The following is a 21056-nucleotide window of genomic DNA, read 5'->3' as shown; positions in this document are numbered from 1 at the left end:
CATTTTATTCTCCAGAAATATGAGATCAACACAGCTGCACTGCAGTATGGGCAGAAAGGTTTGGAGAAGCCTTCCTCTACCTCATTTCTCATATAGCAGAGAGACATGCAAATGGCTGTCTACTGGTGGCTATACCAAAAGATGTATATTTTAAAAGAAAACAAGAAAGATAAAGGTAAAGTCAATGTAATAAAGCATTATGTAAAAATATAATTATCTCTTAAGTGTTCTGTTGCTAGTTAATGGACTTACTTAACTGTTTCTTAAACAACTGCTGCTCAAGACCTAACAAAAGGTATTTTTTTCTTAAAAATGATTAAAACATCATTGATAAAATTCAGCTATCACAGACAAATTTAAAATCTCATCTAAAAGTACATGACCAGAATAGTGATATACAGAATACCAGCCACAAACCCCTACACCCATGTATTCCTAACACCCCTTAAAAAGTGGCACTGTGAAGACTGGTCTGGGAACTTGGCAAATTCATACTTTGTGATCAAAATGTTCTTTTGCGTCACTTGATTTATTTCCAAAGAAATCATAAAAACAAAATACACAGAGGATTACGCTTCCCTTACTTTATCTTGGAATTAGACGACTTGAATTTGGCAAAGATGTTAGAACCCAAAATCTGATGTTCGTTTTTCCAACAACAACAGAGTCAGATTATTTAATGGTGACAAGTGTCCAAAAACAAACTACAAAGAATTGGCCGACTTGGTGAAACTATGAACTGAAACTAAGAAGTCATATAAAGTAGGGGCTTCTAAAAACCCTTCATTCCACATATACTATAAATCATTCAGGTTCTCCAGAATAGTGTTTTTTTTAATTAAAAACAATAAAAAATGATGAGAAAACTAATATATCTACTTAAATGGTTGCTTGATTTTAATTATTCTAAAAATACAATGAAATAATCCTGTGGGTACAAAAAAAAATAGACTAATAAAATAACTGTACAGAATAGCTTGTCCCTTTCAAACGTGGGCCATCCTATCTGAGGTGCAAGAAATGGCAGGCAAGCAAAGCACTGTGTGTGGGAGCGGAGCAACAGGTAAGCCAACAATCTGCACAAAAGTGGAGGAGGGTTTAATTATTTTATCAACAATTTACAACCTAAAATGTAAAACCTCTGTATTTTCCCTCAGACTGGGTGCTGTTGTACTAAATAGTAAACAAAGCCCAAAGTCCATTTTTTTAACCCTGAAGAACAACTCACCTCTAGCATCAGGGGAATATCCTCCAGTAAATTACATGAATATTTACACATAACTGGTAAAATATCTGCATATTTTTTTTTTTTAAGTAAGTTTGTGAAAATAAATGTGTACGGGTCATAAACATAATAGCATATTTGTGGGGCTACATTCAACATCTGTACTTGAAGAAAACTAAATCAAACGGTTGGCCTCTTGAAATAAGTTGCCATGTTTCCCTTCCCATATTCTGATTGGAAGAGACCAGTTTGGTGAAGTTTGTTGTATCAATGAGTTCCAATTGCACTCTGAAGCCCACAAGTTCCCACAACTGGCATAGACTCGAGTGCAACTCCCAAATTAGCTTGTGGGATGGTGTGTTCTTAGAGTACACCAGGCGGATCAGTCTGACAAAGATGTCCAGCTTGCAGTCCACAAAACATCTCTCAGACACCAGAACGGGCCCATTATAAGCAAGAATCCCAGTGCAGGTGCAGATCCTGGCTGTCCAAGAAATCAGTGGAAAAAACACTAGAGGGCGTTTGTGTGCTGAGGGGGTTCAACCCAGGGCTTCCAGCCATACTAGCACCCATTGTCAAATCCAGCCAATCCATGTTGTCCAAGTTGGGGTCAGTCATGTCTAATGCCAAGCTGGTTGAGGGAAGCAAATATACTCCTGAAGGTTCACTGGCAACTGGATCATTGGTAACCAAAAACTGTAATTCAGAGGTGTCCATGGGTGAGGGTGGATGGTCAAGGATGCTAGAAGTGCCAAGAAGATCATTATTCAAATCGTCAATAAGTGAGAGGGCCTCATTGCCATCATTTGGCACGCAAAGTAAGGGTACACCAGTGGTGCGCTCCAAAAAGTCTTCAAGGTGGTCGCTACCTCCAAAACCACTTGCAATTCCACCTTCCACATTTCCTCCAGGGTCCAGGGACATTGAGTGTGGCAAAGGAGACACAGAAGGTGGTGGTACCAGATGTGGAGAGGAAGGGAGACTTTTAGCATGAGAGTCTGAAGGTGAAGCCTTGGTGTTTGGAAATGACGTCGGCGGAGGTGTGCTGGGCTTCTGTGGCATCATACAGGATGAGAGTGTGGAATTACCATCATCTCTAAAATCAGCAGAAATTTCTGGAAAAAAAAGAGAGAATAATGTAAGTATGTTACAGGTAGAGGACCAGGATCAAGTAAGACTAAGGTTTTACACAATAAAAACTTAAATATTTAGCACTAATCAACCAGTTTATACAATTTCAATAATTTTTATGCTACAAAATTGAATTTCATATGTATCGGAGCCCCAAAAGGAGAAGCTTAGACCAAAAAAGAAGATACAGTAGAACCTTGGGTCACGAATGTCTCTGAACATGTACAAATCGGGTTACGACCAAAAAGTTCACCAAACTTTTGTATCTGTTCACGACCACACACTCGGGTGACGAACAAGCCAGTTTCCCTTCCGGTTCGTACGTGCCGATGATTTCCGCACGTGTTCAGTCTCTCCCTGTGCATTCGCTGTGAATTCTTTGTGCTCTATTTCGTTTCCCTTCCAGTTCGTATGCGCAGGTGATTTCTGCACGTGTTCAGTCTCTCCCTGTGCATTCGCTGTGAATTCTTTGTGCTCTATTTCATTTCCCTTCCAGTTCGTACGCGCTGGTGATTTATGCACGTGTTCAGTCTCTCCCTGTACAGTACATTGTTTTCGGTCAGGCGTGCATCGTGCAGAGGGACTTTACCTCAAAACTGTAATCTCCTCTCCAACCAGTTCCCCCTCACTTCCCTTCATGCCAGAACTCGATTCCTGCATGGTTAGTTTTCTTGGTTGTTTATGGTTAATTTTTTGTATAAATTACGGATTTTTCAAATGTTCATTTTTTTCCCTGTGTTTAAAACTCATTAACAAAAAGTGTTTACAGTGAGTGGATCGTAAGGCTATAGCGTGAATTCTTGCAATGTTAGTTTTCTCTGTTATTCAATGTTTTTACATTTAGATTACTATTATACTGTGCATTCTATAGTATAATTAACTATTTTTGTGCTTAAAAATCTTTAAAAATATATATATATTTACATACAGCCCGTATGGTCCAGAACGGATTAATTGTATTTACATACAATCCTATGGTGGAAATTACTTCAGGTCACAACCAAATCGGGTTGCGACCAGAGTTTTGGAACAAGTTACGGTCATGACCCGAGGTTCCACTGTACAGGGGGAATGTCAGAAAAAATTAAAAAATAAATTCAAATCATAACATTCTCTTGCTCTGATATTAAAGTGCAAGCAGAAAAACCTCCGATGACTGCATTATCTGTCTGTTAAGTTAACAGCAAATTTATCAGGGCATGGCACAGCTTAGGAGGTGGGGGATTGTTGTGGTAGAAAGATCAAAGTGTGCACTTAGTAAGTCTGAATATTATAATGAAAGGCATCAATAAAAATCATCCCCCATATTGGTACTGTGTGAGATAATGTAGTAAAAATGTGCAAAGATAGCAGGTCCAATGTCAAGATTGCTTCTGATGTGCTAGAATAATATGATGGCTCTGCGACAGGCCAGCAGCCTGTTCAGGGTTGTCTTCTGCCTTCCAAGAATTACTGTCAGAGTACACTCCAGCCTCTGGAAACACTGAATTGGACTAAGCTGGTTTAAGAATGTATGTGTGTTTTACTTCGGTATTCTAAATTAACTACTCAGTATAACTGTGTTTTTCAATTTTACAATAACTGAATTTTCTGACCTATAACCAGGATCTCTTCACTCACGTGGTGCTTCCCACACAAGATGTAAACCCAACAGATGTGAACAGAAATGTGGAATGGACCCACTTTACAATGTTGAGCCTAATCAAGGTTCTAGTCGTCACAGCAGGCTCATTCTATGTGAGCCCGGCAACAGATGCATAAAACTTTGCCACTAAGTGACTTTGGTAATCCAATAAATGTTTTATAGTATGAGCAGATATAATATATAATTCAAACTCAAAACCTTTAAGTAATTAATGTTTCAATAGTTAACTGCAAGTAGAGTAACATTTTTTTTAATCCAAGGCAGCTTACTTACTTATATAATTATTCTATGAAATCATTAGTCCCCTTAAAGGAAAAATTGCATTCACACAGACATGCTGAGAGAAAATACATCATTATGCACAGATGCCATTTTTAAAGAATTCCTATGTAATCCAAGGATGGAAAAAATGAAATTATGTAAACTTTAATGATCTAATCACAGGTTGACCAAGATCCCGCTGGTGTCTGTGTAATTAACTCTGCACTTTAAATTGGTACACCTAATGATTAGAGACCTATCCTGATTTATCCCTCTGCCTGATACTGCTCCATTTCTTACTAAGTAATGAAGAGACCCTCAAGGAGTTTACAGGAATTGCTGTGTGTATATATGGGATGAAAGATTGCTCCTCAGCCTTTGTAAATGAGCACAACAAAGACTTGAACCACAAGCAAGAAGTGACATGACATAGCATAACCTTTTTTTTTATTTGAAGTTCACAGAAGGACTTTTAACTCTGTAAATGTTGTCACTGTTTATAACTAGTGCCAATTTGAAACCAAGTAAGACCTTACCTCCACTTTCAATCAGCACATCAAAAAGGTCATCCATATGCTGACTGGAAGGTCCATTTTCCTAGAAAAATGAAGAAAAAAAAACCACAGAAGTAGGGCTGAGTACATGTGTAGAATGATGGCTTTATAACATAGTGAAACTTAAAAAAAGAAAACTTTATTTTCCTCCCGGGCAATGCTGGGTATTTCAGCTAGTAGCTTATAAAAAAAAAGCAATGAAAAATATTTATTAATAGCCACACATTCTGTAAATATATTATTGGTAGACCACGATATTATATGTCTGGTAGGTTAAGCTTTATTTTTAATTGTTTGAGAAAAATATATAAATATATAAAAAACCCATAACTTTAAAAATAAAAATAAACTAACAAACAATCAAGACTGACTAATGTGCTTGTCTTACAGTCTTGCATGTATGTTATCATCCAGTTGACGCTCGGAACTGGCCAACTCTGTTTAATTTCAAAGGCAACAGCGATGTGGTGCTGCTTAAACAAAAAAGAATGCTGACAGTCACCTCCAGTTTGCCCTCTGGTGGTCGTTCAGAGTGTCAACTGGACGATAACATGATAACATGCAGTGTGATTACCCCCCATCCTACCCAGAAGGGGGTGGGGTTAGGGTTGATTTCACTCTATAGTAATATTAGTCGACCAATGAGAAACATGTATACCAACTTTCATGAAAATCATTCCAGCCATTTGGAAGTGATGCTGGAACATACATACATACATACATACATACATACATACATACATACATAGACTTTTATATATATAGATTGCAGCAAAAAGCAGTAAGAAATAAAAATCGTGCAAGAAACTTGGGACAGTGCAGAAAACATGAATAAATGAGTATCATTACAGTACGGCTATTAGGATTATAAAATGTATAGAAAAGAATATTCTCATATTTAAATTATTGCAAATCATGAAATAGTACCTCATACATAAGAACAGTGAAGTATGACAGAAACCAGTTATGATCCAAAATGCAGTTTTCTGTACAATTAGTATAACAGAGCAGCTGCATTAATTAGTAGACACAAACATCGGCTTAAATATAAGGAGTCAGCTGCAGAGTGCTATGAGCTCGGTATGATCCCGTGTTTATCTGGTTATGGTTCGTACTTTTGGGTGACTCAGAGCTGTGGACCAAGCAGTGGACCAGGCCTAAAATGAACTGTAGTAGCAATGTGCTTCTGGGAGTTGAAGACAGTGAACAAAATTGCGTCTTAACTTGGACTACTTTGCGAGCAGGTTTAACGAGCTTAGTATGGCGGGTAATGTTACAGAATAATTTTTTACACATCAGACAGTGTGTTACTGATGGTTAAAAGCACTTAATATGCCATAAAAAAATACAGGAAACATATATTTATATTAGAACTGAAGTATAGAGTGATACTGAATCATATTTAATTCATTGCCACATATCAAGATAAGCAATGCAAGAAACTATTTATATTGCGTAATATAAAAAAAATTGAAAAATATAGATCAACGTACATTTAACCATTAATCTTCAGTAAAAAGTCGCAGTCTATGTCCCTAATTAAGAAGTCTCTCAGTTGTCAATTTGAAATGTATGCATTGAAAGATGCTGCTAGCTTCTTTAATGCAATATTTCTTCTGAGTGTAGTCCAGATCTAACATTAGACCTGTGATCGTATGCGTTATACAGAGAGCTTGTGCTCTACTGTGAAATTTGAGTTGTGATGATACATCATTTACAAATACCGTCCCACTTCTGACTGGGTATTTTATATGATTTTATAATTATTACAACAAGCTGTGCACATCATGAATTGCAAGTATCAACTCTTTTGCATTGTCTACATAATTGGAAAATGAGATAACAACCCAAGATTAAGACCCCCACAGGCTTCAGGATGTCACACACATATATTTATACCCTATGGACATCGCACATAAAAATAACACAAGCCAAGGGACCTTCCTTTGAGATTTAAGTGAGCGGTCACTGGTACATTATCAATAATAATTTAGCATAATGTAGGAGTAACTGCCTACATGTCTTGCATCAACGAGGGTAAAGTACCTCTGAAAGAGAAAAATGCTGGCATTACTTATTTTTCCACATACGCCAAGGCCTCAGAGTATGCACTTACTGTAGGTTGCCCTGAAGGTAGATCTGCCTATGAGTTACAGAGTGACAATTATTATTCAGATATTATTCTATTAGGTAGATTCCATATCAGAATTTCAGTGCCTTTTCATATGCTTGAAGTGAATTATATTTACAATCACAACTAGCAGCACTCATTTAAATCTATGTAGCTTAATGATTGCAATTATTTTTAATTAAGTTTACATAAAGATGTAGTTCTTCCCAGTGCTTTGTCCACTTAAAACACGAGGATTGTGTAGCCGTAATTTGTTAACCAAGACAGAGCAAGGTGTTAATTGCCGGCACACTGCTGTCAATGGGCAATCTTACAGTTAGCCGAGCAAAGAGTGGAGAAACATGAAACAAAAACACGGCTAGCTGCAGATTGGCTAAAGTTGGTATTGACCTTGTGGTGTACAGAATTTAACGCCCGAGGATTGTCTCCTCTTAGTACTGTACTACTCAGTTTGGTCTTCATTTGCTGCTAGTATGGTACTATCTCATGTACACTGCCACCGACCCAATATGTTTAATCACATAACATTTTTGCTTTATCCTTAGTTTCATCAACGATAATTTATACGGTGCGCTATGTCACCTTGTTCTTACTGCCATCTCTATATTAATTTATTCAAAGACTGATTCCTTGAGTTTCTTAAAAAATGCACAATGCTTCTGGACAAACACTTCATCCATCTATTTATTGCTAACACACTAAATTCATCTTAGGGTGGTGTCTGTGTGTGTTTTTTGTTGACTAGCCCCATGTATAAAAATGTGCATGCTTTGTGAATTGAAGACTCAGCTATTTAGTAATTTGTAAAAATCTGTATGAAAAACTGTAGGGGATTGTTGGTAAAGTAACAAAAAATAATACCAAGTGTTGTTTATGTATTGTTTTGTCTTATTTTTTCAATAATTAATTTTTGTTATTTTTACATCTTAACTGAGCGAAAACACTGCTGCTGTGTGACAAGTCAAATCTGGTGAGTCAAAAAACAAAGTTTAATAATATTGAACTAAAAATATGAGAAAGTATTGAAATTAGAAGAACTATAATGAGAAAAGACTATATAAGGCTAAAAAAGATGCAGCTTAGAAATGCAAAAAAAGTTTCAAAATGCCTAAAAACATACATGGAAATTTTAAAAAGATGTGTTTCAGATACAAATTAGCTCAATGACTTTAATGTAAATGAGCAACTGGCATAACAACTGATTTAAACAGTTGATTTCTCAGCATATCATCATCTTTAAAGAAATGAAAAGCTTGATGTCCTATCTTTAAAGCCATAAAATAAGTTAACAATAATTGAACTGGGTGAAAATAAAGAAACCAATCAAAATCATGAGTTGCCTGAGAAACAGTTAAAGCATATTCCCCTTCGATGTGGCCCTCAGCCTTCCTGTAGGGTCGTAATTAGATAAGATGAGAGTTCTTACAATGAATATATGATAATAACAGAAATTGTACAATGCCAATTATGCATGATATTTGATATAATTTACAGTACATTAAAGGCTAAATCCTAGTCATAAGATTGTAAATTTACCAATGTGTTTTCTGGCTTAAAAAAATACCCTATGCACCCAATACCTAATTACATTCTACATCTATCTCAGACAGTCAGTAACTGAGCAAGTTAGAAAGTGCTGTTAATCCAATGCAATAATTTATCTCAAAATCTGGGTTTACTCACCCTAGCACGTTGCTCAGTGTTGTGTTTCACTGTTTCCGTGTACTGAGGTGGCTCTTTGGCTAGACCTTCTGGAGGGGATGAAGTCCGGGGTACTGCAGGCTGTATTTGGTTGCTCTGCACTTTGGCAGGGGACTCTGGCTGAGGCTAAAAAGGAGGAAAACCCAAATCTATTAGTCTTATGTTGTTTATACTTAAAAGTATATTTTAAAACTATGATTGGTTTTCATTATATTATATACACTGAAAATGCATCGTAGACATACATCATGCACTATGATCTGCACAGGAAAATAACGTGGAAAGAAATAACCAGGCAAATGAAAAGCAAAGATAAAAGGACTGCTGGACTGTCCATACTAAGGTTCTTAATAGTAAGCGATTCCATAACACTGAGTTCAAAAATCGTTTAATGTTCAAGTAGTCTACAGGAGCAAAGACAAATACAATATGCTAGCATCATAAATTTAAACTCATACCTTAAGAGAGTGTCACCAAATAATTAGAGATTAAAATAAATTTTATGCAACAAATTCCAAGTATTTCAAATTGAAATATAAACCGCGCAAAGAAAAAAGTTGAAAAACCCAATGTCAGTCAGTGGTTTTCTAACCCACTTAGTGGTGAAAACAGGGTCATTTGGGGGGTGCCAGAGTCTATCGCAGCTACATTAGTTTGACTGGGCTAAAAATGTTTTGCTGATGATTTTCATTTGTACTCAGCATCTGATACTTCGTGTTTCAGTGTTCAGCAATAGTTGGCTAACGTTGATGGATTCCACTTGCCCTTATACCGCTTTTCCATCATTGCAATGTCCTGGGGAGACCATTCAATGTGTTCATTATTGACTATCCAGGATTAGCAAGGAAGCAGTCCAAGTGTGAATGGAGAAAAATCAATCTTTCGCAACATGTTGCAATTCACTGTTTTGTATGCTTTAAGCATGTTGTTCACTAACTGGACATAGCTTGGTACTCTGTAGTTGCCAAGAAGATTCTCAACAAACATCTTCAAATGTCTTCTATGCTATTCTTTCCTCCTACTCCAATAACAGATCTTCAAACTGTTTCTCAATGATGACATCTCTGATTTGTGGACCAAAACAAACACCTTTCTTAACCTTGACATCAATCATTCATGAAAACATCTGACTTAAGTACTGAATTGCTTTAACTTTGTTGTAATCACTTTTACAAAATTTTTCATAAGTCCAACTTTTATATGAAGAGGAGGAAAAAAATTCTTTGTGGGGTCAACAAGTGGTTTATGTGCCCCACGTTTCTGCCCTAGAATACGTACAGAGCGGTCAGTTGTTTTTTTAATGTAATGAAACTCTTTAGCAAGGCTGTTCCAATCGGTGGACTTAATATATCCGATGTACAGTGTCACTACTTTAAGATCTCCACAGATGTTCCTACTGTAGTACTAGGGCATTCCAAAAGTTTCCGCACTTTTTTTTTTTTAACTCTATTTATTAAGAATTTCAAAAACAAATTACATCAGTTTTCTACACAGTCATCTTCCTTTGCGATGCAATAATCCCAGCATCATACCAAATTTTTAATGCCTTCAGCAACAAATGTTTTTAGGCTGAGCGCATAGCCACTGATGCAATGCTGCTTTCATATTATCATCACATCAAAATCTGGTCATGGCTGTAGCTAGACGTCTGGAGCGCTCTGCATTCATCACACTACTACGGCCATTTTCAAACATTTCAATCCACTCATAGACCACTATGAGAGAGAACTTTATCCCCAAACTGATCATGCAGAGATATTTGTGTTCCCGGCATAGCTTCTGCCCACAAAAAAGCATATGACAGAAGGCTGTTCCTCTTCGGTGTAATTTATAAGTTTCAAAGCCATCTTCACCACAGGGTAACAACTCTTATACTAAACTGCAACGGCAGTCGGCTTACCAGATAGAACCAGTCACATGACACTCTCAGACACGACCAATCTGTACTCCTCCTACCGTCACCGTTTCCAATGAAAATATAAAAGTGCAGAAACTTTTTGAACGTTCCTCGTAGTTGTACTTGATATGTACATTTATAATATAATATGAGAGGAAATCACAAAAAAGTCAATTGCAATACAAAGGTACATGACAGATGTGATTGGCAGGCTGAAGTCCTTAAGATACTTCCTTTTTAATGTATTATTCATAGTGAAAACATAGTGAATGAGTAATTACTTACAGTGATTTATTGTAATCTCTAGTTCACTAAAGGCTTGTATCTCATAGTGTAAGGCTATTGGAAACATTTATTTTAAATTACCGCAAAGAAGCACTGATTATAGTCTTCTAAAGATATACATTAAAATAAAAGTGAATTAGCCATTATAAACAAGAGATGATATTAAATGGAAAAACAGAGGATTTAATAAAAAAAAGGCAAACAAACACATTCATAAAAAAACCTGAAACATTAGTAACGTACAACAAGGCATATATAGGTTAACAAGCAAATTAAATGCCTATGGCAAATGAGAAAAAGTTACATGATGATAATAAAATTACATAATAATTAAAATACCAAAATAGCTAAATGGGCTTGTGGTGTCCTTATCTGTCAGCAACATCTAACCACGGGAAAGATAACATCAGAAATGATGGAGGAAAATTGTCTTATAATTGGAAAATTGGTAATAATACATTAGATGCCAAATTAAAGAAAAAGAGTGACACACTTTAGGGCATGTACTGTAAAAACATAAAAAAAAATATATATATTTTTCTCTGCTTGGCTCATATGATCTGTATGAGTTAAAACTGTTCTTGCCGATAAATGCTTGGTTTTTGTTTTCATAAATGCCGCTGCTGCGCCCTGCATTTCACAGTCTAGATGTTATTAATTTTTTTAGCAAATTATTTTACATATAATTAAATTAATTTTACATACACAATATATATGAAGTGGAAAACAGCTACTATTACAGCCTCAAAGCTGTTGGAATCTGGGTTCACTTTATGTACTAGTCACTCAAAATGTAGGATGCATTTATATTAACTTGAGTTCACTTACCTTCTGGGTGCCGACTGCAAGGCTAGACACCATTTCTCCTGGTCCCTGACTTCTAGCAGGTGTCTGATTCTTGCTATTTACAAAGAAAGGCTGCAAATTGGGTGGAGCTGAAAATGAGAATACAGTTGTAGGCGCAGTGGCAGAAACTAAGTGGAGGCCAGGTTTCTGTCCCTGTAAAAAGAAATAATATGAAGTTAATACTGGTGTCATTTTGAAAAGTGAAACAAATGTTAGAACAGCTTCTGTAAAATTGAAATGAGTTTATAAGTTAATTTTAGGCAGCATCTTTTCTCTGGATCCTTCCTAGTACCAAGAGTCTACCTTTCTGATTGGCTGATTGATAAGACCCGGCTGTAGCTGCTGCTTTGACTGGGAATCCACTTTTGAAAGAGGAGAAGATGACTGGCTTTGAAGCTTTGTAGGGGACGACTGTAATCTCTGAAATGTAATAGAATCAAAAGAATATCAGGCAAATTTGAATTTTGTGACAAAAGTTATCCATTGCACACGTATTTCTACTTCTCTACCTGAAGAGTGATGTGGCCAGATTTCCCAGTGTTGTTTGTCTGCGGTGTCAAGCTTTGCTTGCCCTCTATTGTGTGGTTTGTAACAGCAAGTAAGAAATGGTTTCCATTGGCATCTGTCAAGAGTGCAGGGGGTAAGGTGCCTTTGAGGATCTCCAGAGGGAAGGAGGGAGCAGTGTTGGTTGGGGATGGCTGGGTAGACAGCTGGTTGACCATGACATGCTGCACTGGTGGCACCTGAATAATACAGTAAAGAAAGAAAAACAAAAAATATACTTTTATGGGATACACTTTATATTGCAGATTTCACTTGTTTACAACATATTAAAACAAACTGCTCGAGAGGACCGTTTGTTGGCTCGAAAATCCAAGGCCAGCCCATTCTCCACTGCAGCAGAGCTCCACGAGACCTGGTCACCTGAAGTCCCTGTGTCAACCAGAACAGTTTGTCGGATTCTGTCTTGAAATGGCCTCCATGGTCGAATCAGTGCCCATAAGCCAGCAATAAACAAAAGACAATTGAAAACCCGTGTGGCATTTGCCAAAGCCCACAGCCTGCTAAAAGGATGGACGCTGGAAAAGTGGCAGAAAGTGGATTTTTCAGATTAATCTTCTGTTGAATTACACCACAGTCACCGCAAATATTGCAGGAGACCTACTGGAACCCGCATGGAGCCAAGATTTACCCAGAAAACAGTGAAGTTTGGTGGAGGCAAAATCATGGTCTGGGGTTACATCCAGTATGGGGGTATGCGAGGGATCTGCAGGGTGGAAGGCAACATCAATAGTCTAAAATACCAAGAAATCTTAGCTACCTCTTATATTCCCAACCATAAAAAAGGCCAAATTCTGCAGCAGGGTGGTGCTCCATCGCATACTTCCATCTCCACATTAAAGTTCCTTAAAGCGAAGAAGATCGAGATGCTCCAGGATTGGCCAGCCCAGTCACCAGATATGAACATCATTGAGCATATGTGGGGTAGGATGAAAGAGGAAGCATGGAAGATGAAACCAAAGAATATTGATGAACTCTGGGAGGCATGCAAGACTGTTTTCTTTGCTATTCCTGATGACTTCATCAATAAATTGTATGGATCCTTGCCAAACCGCATGGATGCTGTCCTTCAAGCTCATGGGAGTCATACAAGACATTAAATTTGGAACTCACAGCACCACTACTTAATTTGCTGACATATTTTTGGATTTGCAGTAAAGCTGTTCATTTTCTGTATAGGCGACAAAACTTTTGTCTTGCCCAAATTTGACCTTTCTGTCTTGATTAAATGATAAATCTTTTTTCAGTGAAACTAATTTATTTCAGTGCATTAAACATCATTTGGGAGGGCTTTAGCTTTTCATATGAGCTATTTCTAACACCAGTTGATTAACTAAAAGTCAGGTTAATAGCAGGAGTTTCTACAAAATAGAGAAGCGACAAGACTTTTGTCAGGGACTGTACAGCCAATCATGTATCTCTATGTGTATTAAATTATTCAACTGAGACAGATTTATACTTTTACAAAAAGTGAATTGCTGTTTCAAACATTGCTCTCTTACTAAAGGATATGACTGATATTTTTTGAAGACTGGATAAGCACTTATTTCTTAATTTACAACAAGTCGCTAAAACATAAATAAATATATGAGAACATTCTCTGCTTCACAGTACTTGAAGTGGAACCAAATTACTGGTGGTACTCATAAGATGGGAATAGAGTGACATTCATATAAAGAGTTCCCCACTGCTGGAATACATCAACACTCGATCAAGGAGTCCCCCAGGGTGGGGGTTTAGTAGGTTTAGGTTGGGATGTGGTGCGATTCCCCTTTGAAGATTAGCACTGAGGTTCTATTGCCCCCCAGTATGCTAAAAACCAGAATGTTAACGTGACAGCTTACAGTCAATCAAAGAGCTTGTGCCCTTGAACTTTTGAAAAGAGATTACGGGTGTTCACTTTAATAGTAAAAAAAAGCTGCAATTTCAGTAAAACAAGGAGAAAAAACGAGGCAGTAAAAGAAGATCGAAAAGGGGGAGTGTTCTCCAGTGAACATTTAATTGGAGATGAAGGGCAGGTGTTCTCCCATGAAGATTCATTAAAAAGAGCCGGCATTCACCAGTATGTTAAGGTAAGGTGTCAGTACTCTGTGTTGAAAGTGGAACAGGTGCCGGTCAGTACTGTGTACCAGTGAGTACCGGTCCACTTCAAGCAATACTGCGTCACAGTAGCTATGTTATGATTCTTAGTGAAATTGTGCCATACTGACTACAATTGTACACCAATTGGGGGAACAACTTTTTCTTTTGAAATTACTAAACAGATCCTCACTATAAAAGCAATTATCTGAAGCAAAAATGGCAGTATGCAACAATTGTGAAAGAAGCCAAAAATAGCAAATGATGGTTGTGTTTTACATCTAATTAGTTAGTAAGTAAACAGAGAATGTTCTTGCTCTTAAAGTGTCATTAACACATTATAAATTTAAATTATATAGAACAAGACATTAAAAAGTAAATGCAGTTAGAGGTGTTGTAAGTTTTTTCACTCAGTTGCAGAATAGAATGAGAATATCCAGAAAGAGGTGATCTTATTGCACTTTGATTTCAGTTAGTGTGTTTATACCTCAGTACCTGAAATTCACATGATTACAGTAGGGTTACTTGCATCTCAAGTCCAGATTCACACTAAAAGTTTCACATGTCATTACCTGAGTGTCATTCAGTAAAAAGGTTAATATTTCTCTTGTATTCCAAAAAATAGTTTTGTATTTGTTTTTTAGTGCAACTACTTATCAGCTTTTGTATGTAACAATCAAAACTTGCGCTACACATGACTTCCTTCCTGTAATATGAACTTGAAGCAGACCTGTAGCTGTAGATTTAGTTTAACATTTACCTGAGTTGCAGGTGGAGGCTGAGGTACTGCTAAAGGAGGATCCTCTACCATTTTAGTCTCAGGTTCCTCTTTTATAGTGACTTGAACTATTCCGGAGGGCAAGTGTGAGGTAGACAAGACAGAACTGCCTTGGGGTTCCTTCTTGGATCCATCACAAACAGAAGAGCGTCGTCGTTCATCTGGCTCCAGCTTGATATGGACATCCACAATGTCACTGGCCTTGTGCAGTAGTTGTAATGGACTATTGTTGATGCGTTGTTTTCCCTGCTCGAGCTGTAAACGCAAGGCTTCCACTAGTTGCTGCTTTTGTTTCAGCATCCGTGTTAGCTCCTCAATTTGTTTGTCTTTTTCTTGAAGCATCTGGTCTTTGTCCACAGACTGCTCAGCTGTGCTAGCTGGATCTTTTGGACTTCCTCCTCCATGTGAGGATTGGTATGAAAACCTGCAAGGGGTGCTGTTGTTCCCAGGGAGCTCATCCTTTATGATGACGTGCTGAACGGGAGAGTTCTGCAGCTTAAGGTGTGTGAAGGTTGTACTTACCTATGAGAAAGAATAAACAATTTATTTATTAGTTAAAATGTTAATATACAGACAAAGGTAGGTTTATTCTTCATGGTGGAGATGGTGTCTTTCAATAATGTACTTTGTTCAGTTAACATAGAGTTTAGGCTGACAGCCAAGAAGCTCAAACTTGGTCTCATCAGACCATATAATCTTTTTTTCAGCTGAATTCAGAGTTCTCCTTGTGTTATCTGATAAATACTAGCTGAAATGTTATGTTTTTAAACAACAGTGGCTTTCTCTTTACCACCCTCTCATAAAGGTGTGACTGGTGAACCACTTGGGCAATGGTTATCGTAATGCAGTCTCTTTAATCTCTGTAGGTTGTATCTCCTTCAAAGATCTTAAAGATCCTTTGGTGGCCTCCCTTACTAGTCATCTTCTTACACAATCACTTATTTTTTGTAGAAAACCATATCAGGCTGATTTACAGATCTACCATACTCTTTGCATTTCTTAATGATTGATTTAATTAGAACTTTTAGCGGATATTCAGAGACTTGGATATTTTCTTGTCTCAGTCTAATCACTTGTGTTTTTCAATCACCTTTTTACAAACTTACTTGGATTGTTCTTGTGTGTTCATTGTGTAGGGTAGGCCAAGATACTGATTCACCAAAATATTGGACCTTCCAGATATAGAAGTGCATTTATACTAAAATCTACTGAAACCCCTTGATTACATATTGAACTGAACTAATTCTGTAACTTCTGGTGTGTGACATTAAAATGGGGTGAACACTAATGTTATTAATTATTTCACATTTTTTATTTGAATTTAATTTGGATCGCTTTGCAGAGATCGGTTTTCACTTAGACACTGACCAATGTCAAAATGCCAAATTAAATCCATTTTGATTTTTTTGTATAACACTAAAATGTGAAAACCCACTCAGGTGGTGAATACTTTTTATAGGCACAGTACTGGCAAAAAATGCAGTGACAACTCAAACAAAAACACTGACTAGAGTGACACCAGTAGGCTTTATAACTATGTCAGAAAATGTCATTGCCACATGAATTATAACTAAATATGCTCTCTAATTTTAGAAACAGCAATCATTAACAGAAGAAGATGACACATGTTACAGAAGATCAGATTCCTTAAAATGATATCTAGAGTAAATGCAAGGGGCAAAAATCTCAAACATTTTTCAGTAATCTCAAAAAAAAGATGAATAATACAGTGCTGACATCTAGGGGAGGAAAGAAGTTAATAGAGTTTGCTGTAAACACCACTATCTACAGGGATTATGCTGTAGTATTTATAGATTTTTCTGTTGTTATTGGAGACTGTAATTTATAAATATGACATTTATGAAAAATGTCACCATTAAGAAATTCACTGGAAGATAACAAGATAAAAAAAATAATAATAAACAAAATACCCCTTCATAAGGCTGTAATGGCACATATAAATATATAAAAACATGTGGGCAATATGTTATTACTAAGAAATTCACTGGAAAAGAATAGCATTAAAAAAGAAAATAAAAACTGTTTTTGTAATAATACTGTTACACCCTATCATTATGGCATTTGGGAAAAATGTCATGACTAAAAAATTCATTAGAAGCTAATGGCATAAATAATAAAACACATCTGTTTCACAGTTTACCAAACAAATATCTTAGTAGACAAACTGTTTTGTTTTAGTTTAATTTTAAAATCTAATGAGCTCTGGATATTAAAATCATGCTGTATTTCCTCCTCTATGTCAACATCATCTCTGCAAAATCTTCAGAATTCTACCCTAAATCCATAGTGGGATTCTCATAAACAAAGCATTGCAAATGAAGGTGTTCACTATTTGTTATCTTAAGTCCAATAAAAATGTAATTTGGGTTGCATGTTCACGTATATGTTGAACACTCGACTTTAAAATGTTTGTAACTAGTGTTGAAGTGGTATATTTCTTTACTGCATTTATGTGTATAAACTATTTTAACTTTTTAACAGTATGCAACAATATTACTCCTTTGTACTGCTCTCTGATTGATTTCAATAAGAGACATTGTCTATTTGCACACATCAGCCACGATTTGGGTAACAAATAAGTACCGCTAGAACGGGGGTATCAAACTCAATTCTACTGAGGGCCAAAAATCAGACAGACCATATTTATTAACGTTGGTCATAAATGGACAGAAATCAAATTTAACATGAGTGGAAATGGAAATGCATTTTCTATCAATAATCACTACTGGTCAAAAATTTTAGAACACCTCAATTTTTCCAGTTTTTCTTCAAATGTAATCAGTTGAAATGCAATGAATATCCTGAAATGGTAAAAAGTTTCAGCGAGTCCAGTGGTGTCCTACACAATCCAAAGGCAACTGGAAATTGAAAGAAACTCTGATAGGATGGGTTCTGGTAGACCCAAAGTCATAATTCAATAAGACGACACGTTTCAGAGGGTCACCAGCTTGCGTGATGGGCACCTTATGGCACAACAGGTTTAAGCATGGCTTAACAGTGGGTGAAAAAAACATGCCTCAGTGTCTACTGTGAAGAATAGACTGTAGACTACTACAGCCTGGACAAACTCCCCTTGTCATTGGATTGTGTAGGACACTTTGATTTTGTTGGAAATTTCTCTAAATGAAAGGTCTACACTTCTGAGGGTAATAATGTTCTGTCTCGTTTAATTTCATTCTTGCCATTGTCACTGGAAAATTGTCCAATTAGTATTGCAGAGCGTGTAGTAACAGAGTCTGTTCCAAGTTTGCTTTAAGAGAGACAAAGGGTTTTTAAGTAATCAACAGAAGTTGGGACACCTGTGCAAATTGTTTGCTTCAACTTGCAAGGCTTAATTTACTTTTAATGCTGCAGAACATCTGTAGGTTGTTACCTATTAGTTGTTCCCTGAAGAAGGCCTAATTGTAGTATTCTGATATTGGCTTTTTACAGTTTTTTGCTAACCTAAACTTTAAATGTAATCCTCAGGCAGTTTACGGCTTACCTTTTCACCATTTTAGGTCTTTCACTGCAAAAGAAAAACTGAGGCGTTCTAAAACATTTGACTGGTAGTGTGCAACAGTCAAATCAGCAGAAAAGATAAAAGAGTTGTGTATAGATGTGGCAGCAATCACCTAAGCCATGGAAATGTGGCCAGCCCCAGCACCTCTGCAGCTTTATAAAGTGAGCGGAGTAGCAGAAGCATCCCCTTCATGAGACTGTCACATCTTTCACATGCATTGTGTGAAAGAGCTAAATGTCTTTATGGCAATGTTACATGTTACCTTGCTTTTTCTTTTTCTTGTTATTTCATTATGGGGAGTCTTAATTCTAACTATAGGTGCCATTTGTAAATGTAATCTGGCATGTTAATGAGGATCTTTAAGAACACCGATCACCACCATGGGCTGCATATAACATGTTTTGAATATCTGTTAAGTGGGCTGCTTTGAAAAGGTCAAGGCCCATAGGCCTTAAGTTTGACACCCCTGGGCTGCAACAAAGAACTATATAAAGATACAAGTTTTGTTTACTACAATTTACAAAATATATGATTTTAAGCTTATGTAAACTACTTTAGTATCAAAAGATGATATTTAGGACGTTTTTGAAAATTTGATGTCAGAAAAATACATATGCAGTTTGCCAATCATATTTTAACTTTTTTTGTTTTAAAGCAAAGAGTCAATGCTGCGGGTGATTTACTAACTTGTCAATAGCTTCCTTAGTTTCTAGATGTAGGGGAGCAAATTTGTGAACATACCAATTCACTGAAACTATCTCCATTACAGCTGGCCTCGTCGGCACTGAACCCAGTTGTTGACCTCTCTGAATGGGCTGGGGAGGCAGGAGGTGTTGAGCTTGTGCTGCCAAACTTCATGATCGAGGAATTGCCCCCAACACTGCTGCCAGATGCCAGAAAGGGGAAAGTTGCCATGACAACACTGGTTTCAGCTGGCTTATGCAGCACAGTGGTAGGGGTACTGCTGCAGCTTCCAGAGCCTCCAGGAGTTGAAACAGTAGAATTTGTAACTGCACTAGAACAGCAGCTGGTGCTAATTTGATGAGGAGTTTTGGGAATGCATCCCACATTATTCTCCTGGTACACACGTAATCGTTCAATGAGATCATTCTTGGTGCCCGAAACAGGTAAACCACGCAGTTTCAGCTCTTGCTTGAGCTCTGCAACCTGAAAATAAAAAAAAGAAATTTTGATGGGTGAGAATTTAGAGGAAGCATTGTGTGGAAGTGAATAACTTTTAAGAATTTGCAGATAAACCAGTGAGAATAAATATGCAGTTTACAGTTAAATTACAGTAATTGCACCTGAGAAATAATGTCAGGAAGCAGATAGATTGTTACAACATGTATGGTAGTAATATGCCCCTCAAACCCCCTACTACTCTAAAGATGAAATAAGAACAGACAAAAAAAGCCCTAAAAAGCAGCAAAAAAAAAACAAATTAATTGTATAGATAGGACTAATTAAACTGCAATTCCTACTACCAAAACCTGCATTTACCTTTAGATCATCAAGGTTTGGTGGCAAAGATGCAAGTTTGGTTGTAAATACACCAGTGGCTGTGTTGGAGGCTGTGGTGCTATTCTGCCGAGTCAACCCACTGACGGTGGATGCCGATGATGTACCATTGTTGGATGGACTGCGGCCTGGTGGGGCTGCTGATCCTCCAGGCAGCTGCTGGTCAGTAGGAGGCCTTCAATACAAGACAAGCATTAGAAAAATTATGTCTGGCAATGAGATAACTATCTATATAATGGATCGGCTATGGGCTAGTTTGCCTACTGTGCCACTCAAGGCAATTAAAACTAAAACCAAAAGAATTAACAGGGTGAACAGCTGGTGCCAACTGCATAAAAGGTAACAAGTGTCCATTGCAAAAAATTTAAAAAAAACGTTTTCTAGTGATCTTAATCATGACACTTACATGTACTATTTGGTAAAGGTAATATAATTTGCAAGAATGTAACATTTTAGTCCTCAAATAAATATGTTAATATTCTTCACAACCTGCACGTAACAAAATATTACAAACAGACTGTTTTTCTTTATCTTCTTATATTTTTTTTTCCTTCACACTAAGACTCTTCTAAAAGTATCACAAACAAAACAAGCACTAGCATATTTTAAGCAATTATCATTTTCTCAAAGAGTTATATTCTTGTTTGCTTTGTAAGGTACTTCATAGTAACGTCTCTGTGAAAAAACTGTTGGAAATAAAGTTTGGCTGACTGATTCACCAGCAAAGATGACAACTATAAAACCAGTGCCATAAAAGTGTGTTTTTAATAGGAAGATTTTGGAGAACCAAATTTATAAGAATTCTGATTTTCAGTTTTTTCTCAGAATGTATATTCATACATACATACATACATTGAAGGAGGCCGTTTTATAGACTTTTTATTGCCTTATGTGTGGTGTTGCTCCAGTATCCTGTACTGG

The 21056-nt window shown here is 36.9% G+C and overlaps 1 protein-coding gene across 4 annotated transcripts in view; it reads right to left on the bottom strand.

Moving 5' to 3' along the window:
* Positions 1 to 447: 447 nt before the first annotated feature.
* Positions 448 to 21056, bottom strand: part of LOC120536894 (myocardin-related transcription factor A-like) — a 143658-nt gene continuing 123049 nt past the window's right edge. For all 4 annotated transcript variants that reach the window (XM_039765438.1, XM_039765437.1, XM_039765440.1 and 1 more), the window contains 9 exons: positions 20118 to 20310; positions 19359 to 19784; positions 15077 to 15616; positions 12186 to 12419; positions 11980 to 12096; positions 11659 to 11829; positions 8631 to 8774; positions 4799 to 4859; positions 448 to 2340 (listed from right to left, as the gene is read on the bottom strand). In XM_039765438.1, coding sequence (XP_039621372.1) covers positions 1673 to 2340; positions 4799 to 4859; positions 8631 to 8774; positions 11659 to 11829; positions 11980 to 12096; positions 12186 to 12419; positions 15077 to 15616; positions 19359 to 19784; positions 20118 to 20310 — 2554 coding nt within the window. In that variant the 3' untranslated portion in view covers positions 448 to 1672. The remainder of the gene's footprint in view (positions 2341 to 4798; positions 4860 to 8630; positions 8775 to 11658; positions 11830 to 11979; positions 12097 to 12185; positions 12420 to 15076; positions 15617 to 19358; positions 19785 to 20117; positions 20311 to 21056) is intronic.

The sequence above is a fragment of the Polypterus senegalus genome, chromosome 10 (assembly GCF_016835505.1).
Source record: "Polypterus senegalus isolate Bchr_013 chromosome 10, ASM1683550v1, whole genome shotgun sequence".
Lineage (NCBI taxonomy): Eukaryota > Metazoa > Chordata > Cladistia > Polypteriformes > Polypteridae > Polypterus > Polypterus senegalus.
The sequence above is the reverse complement of the archived record's forward strand: the minus strand, read 5'-3'. Positions and strand labels throughout refer to the sequence as shown.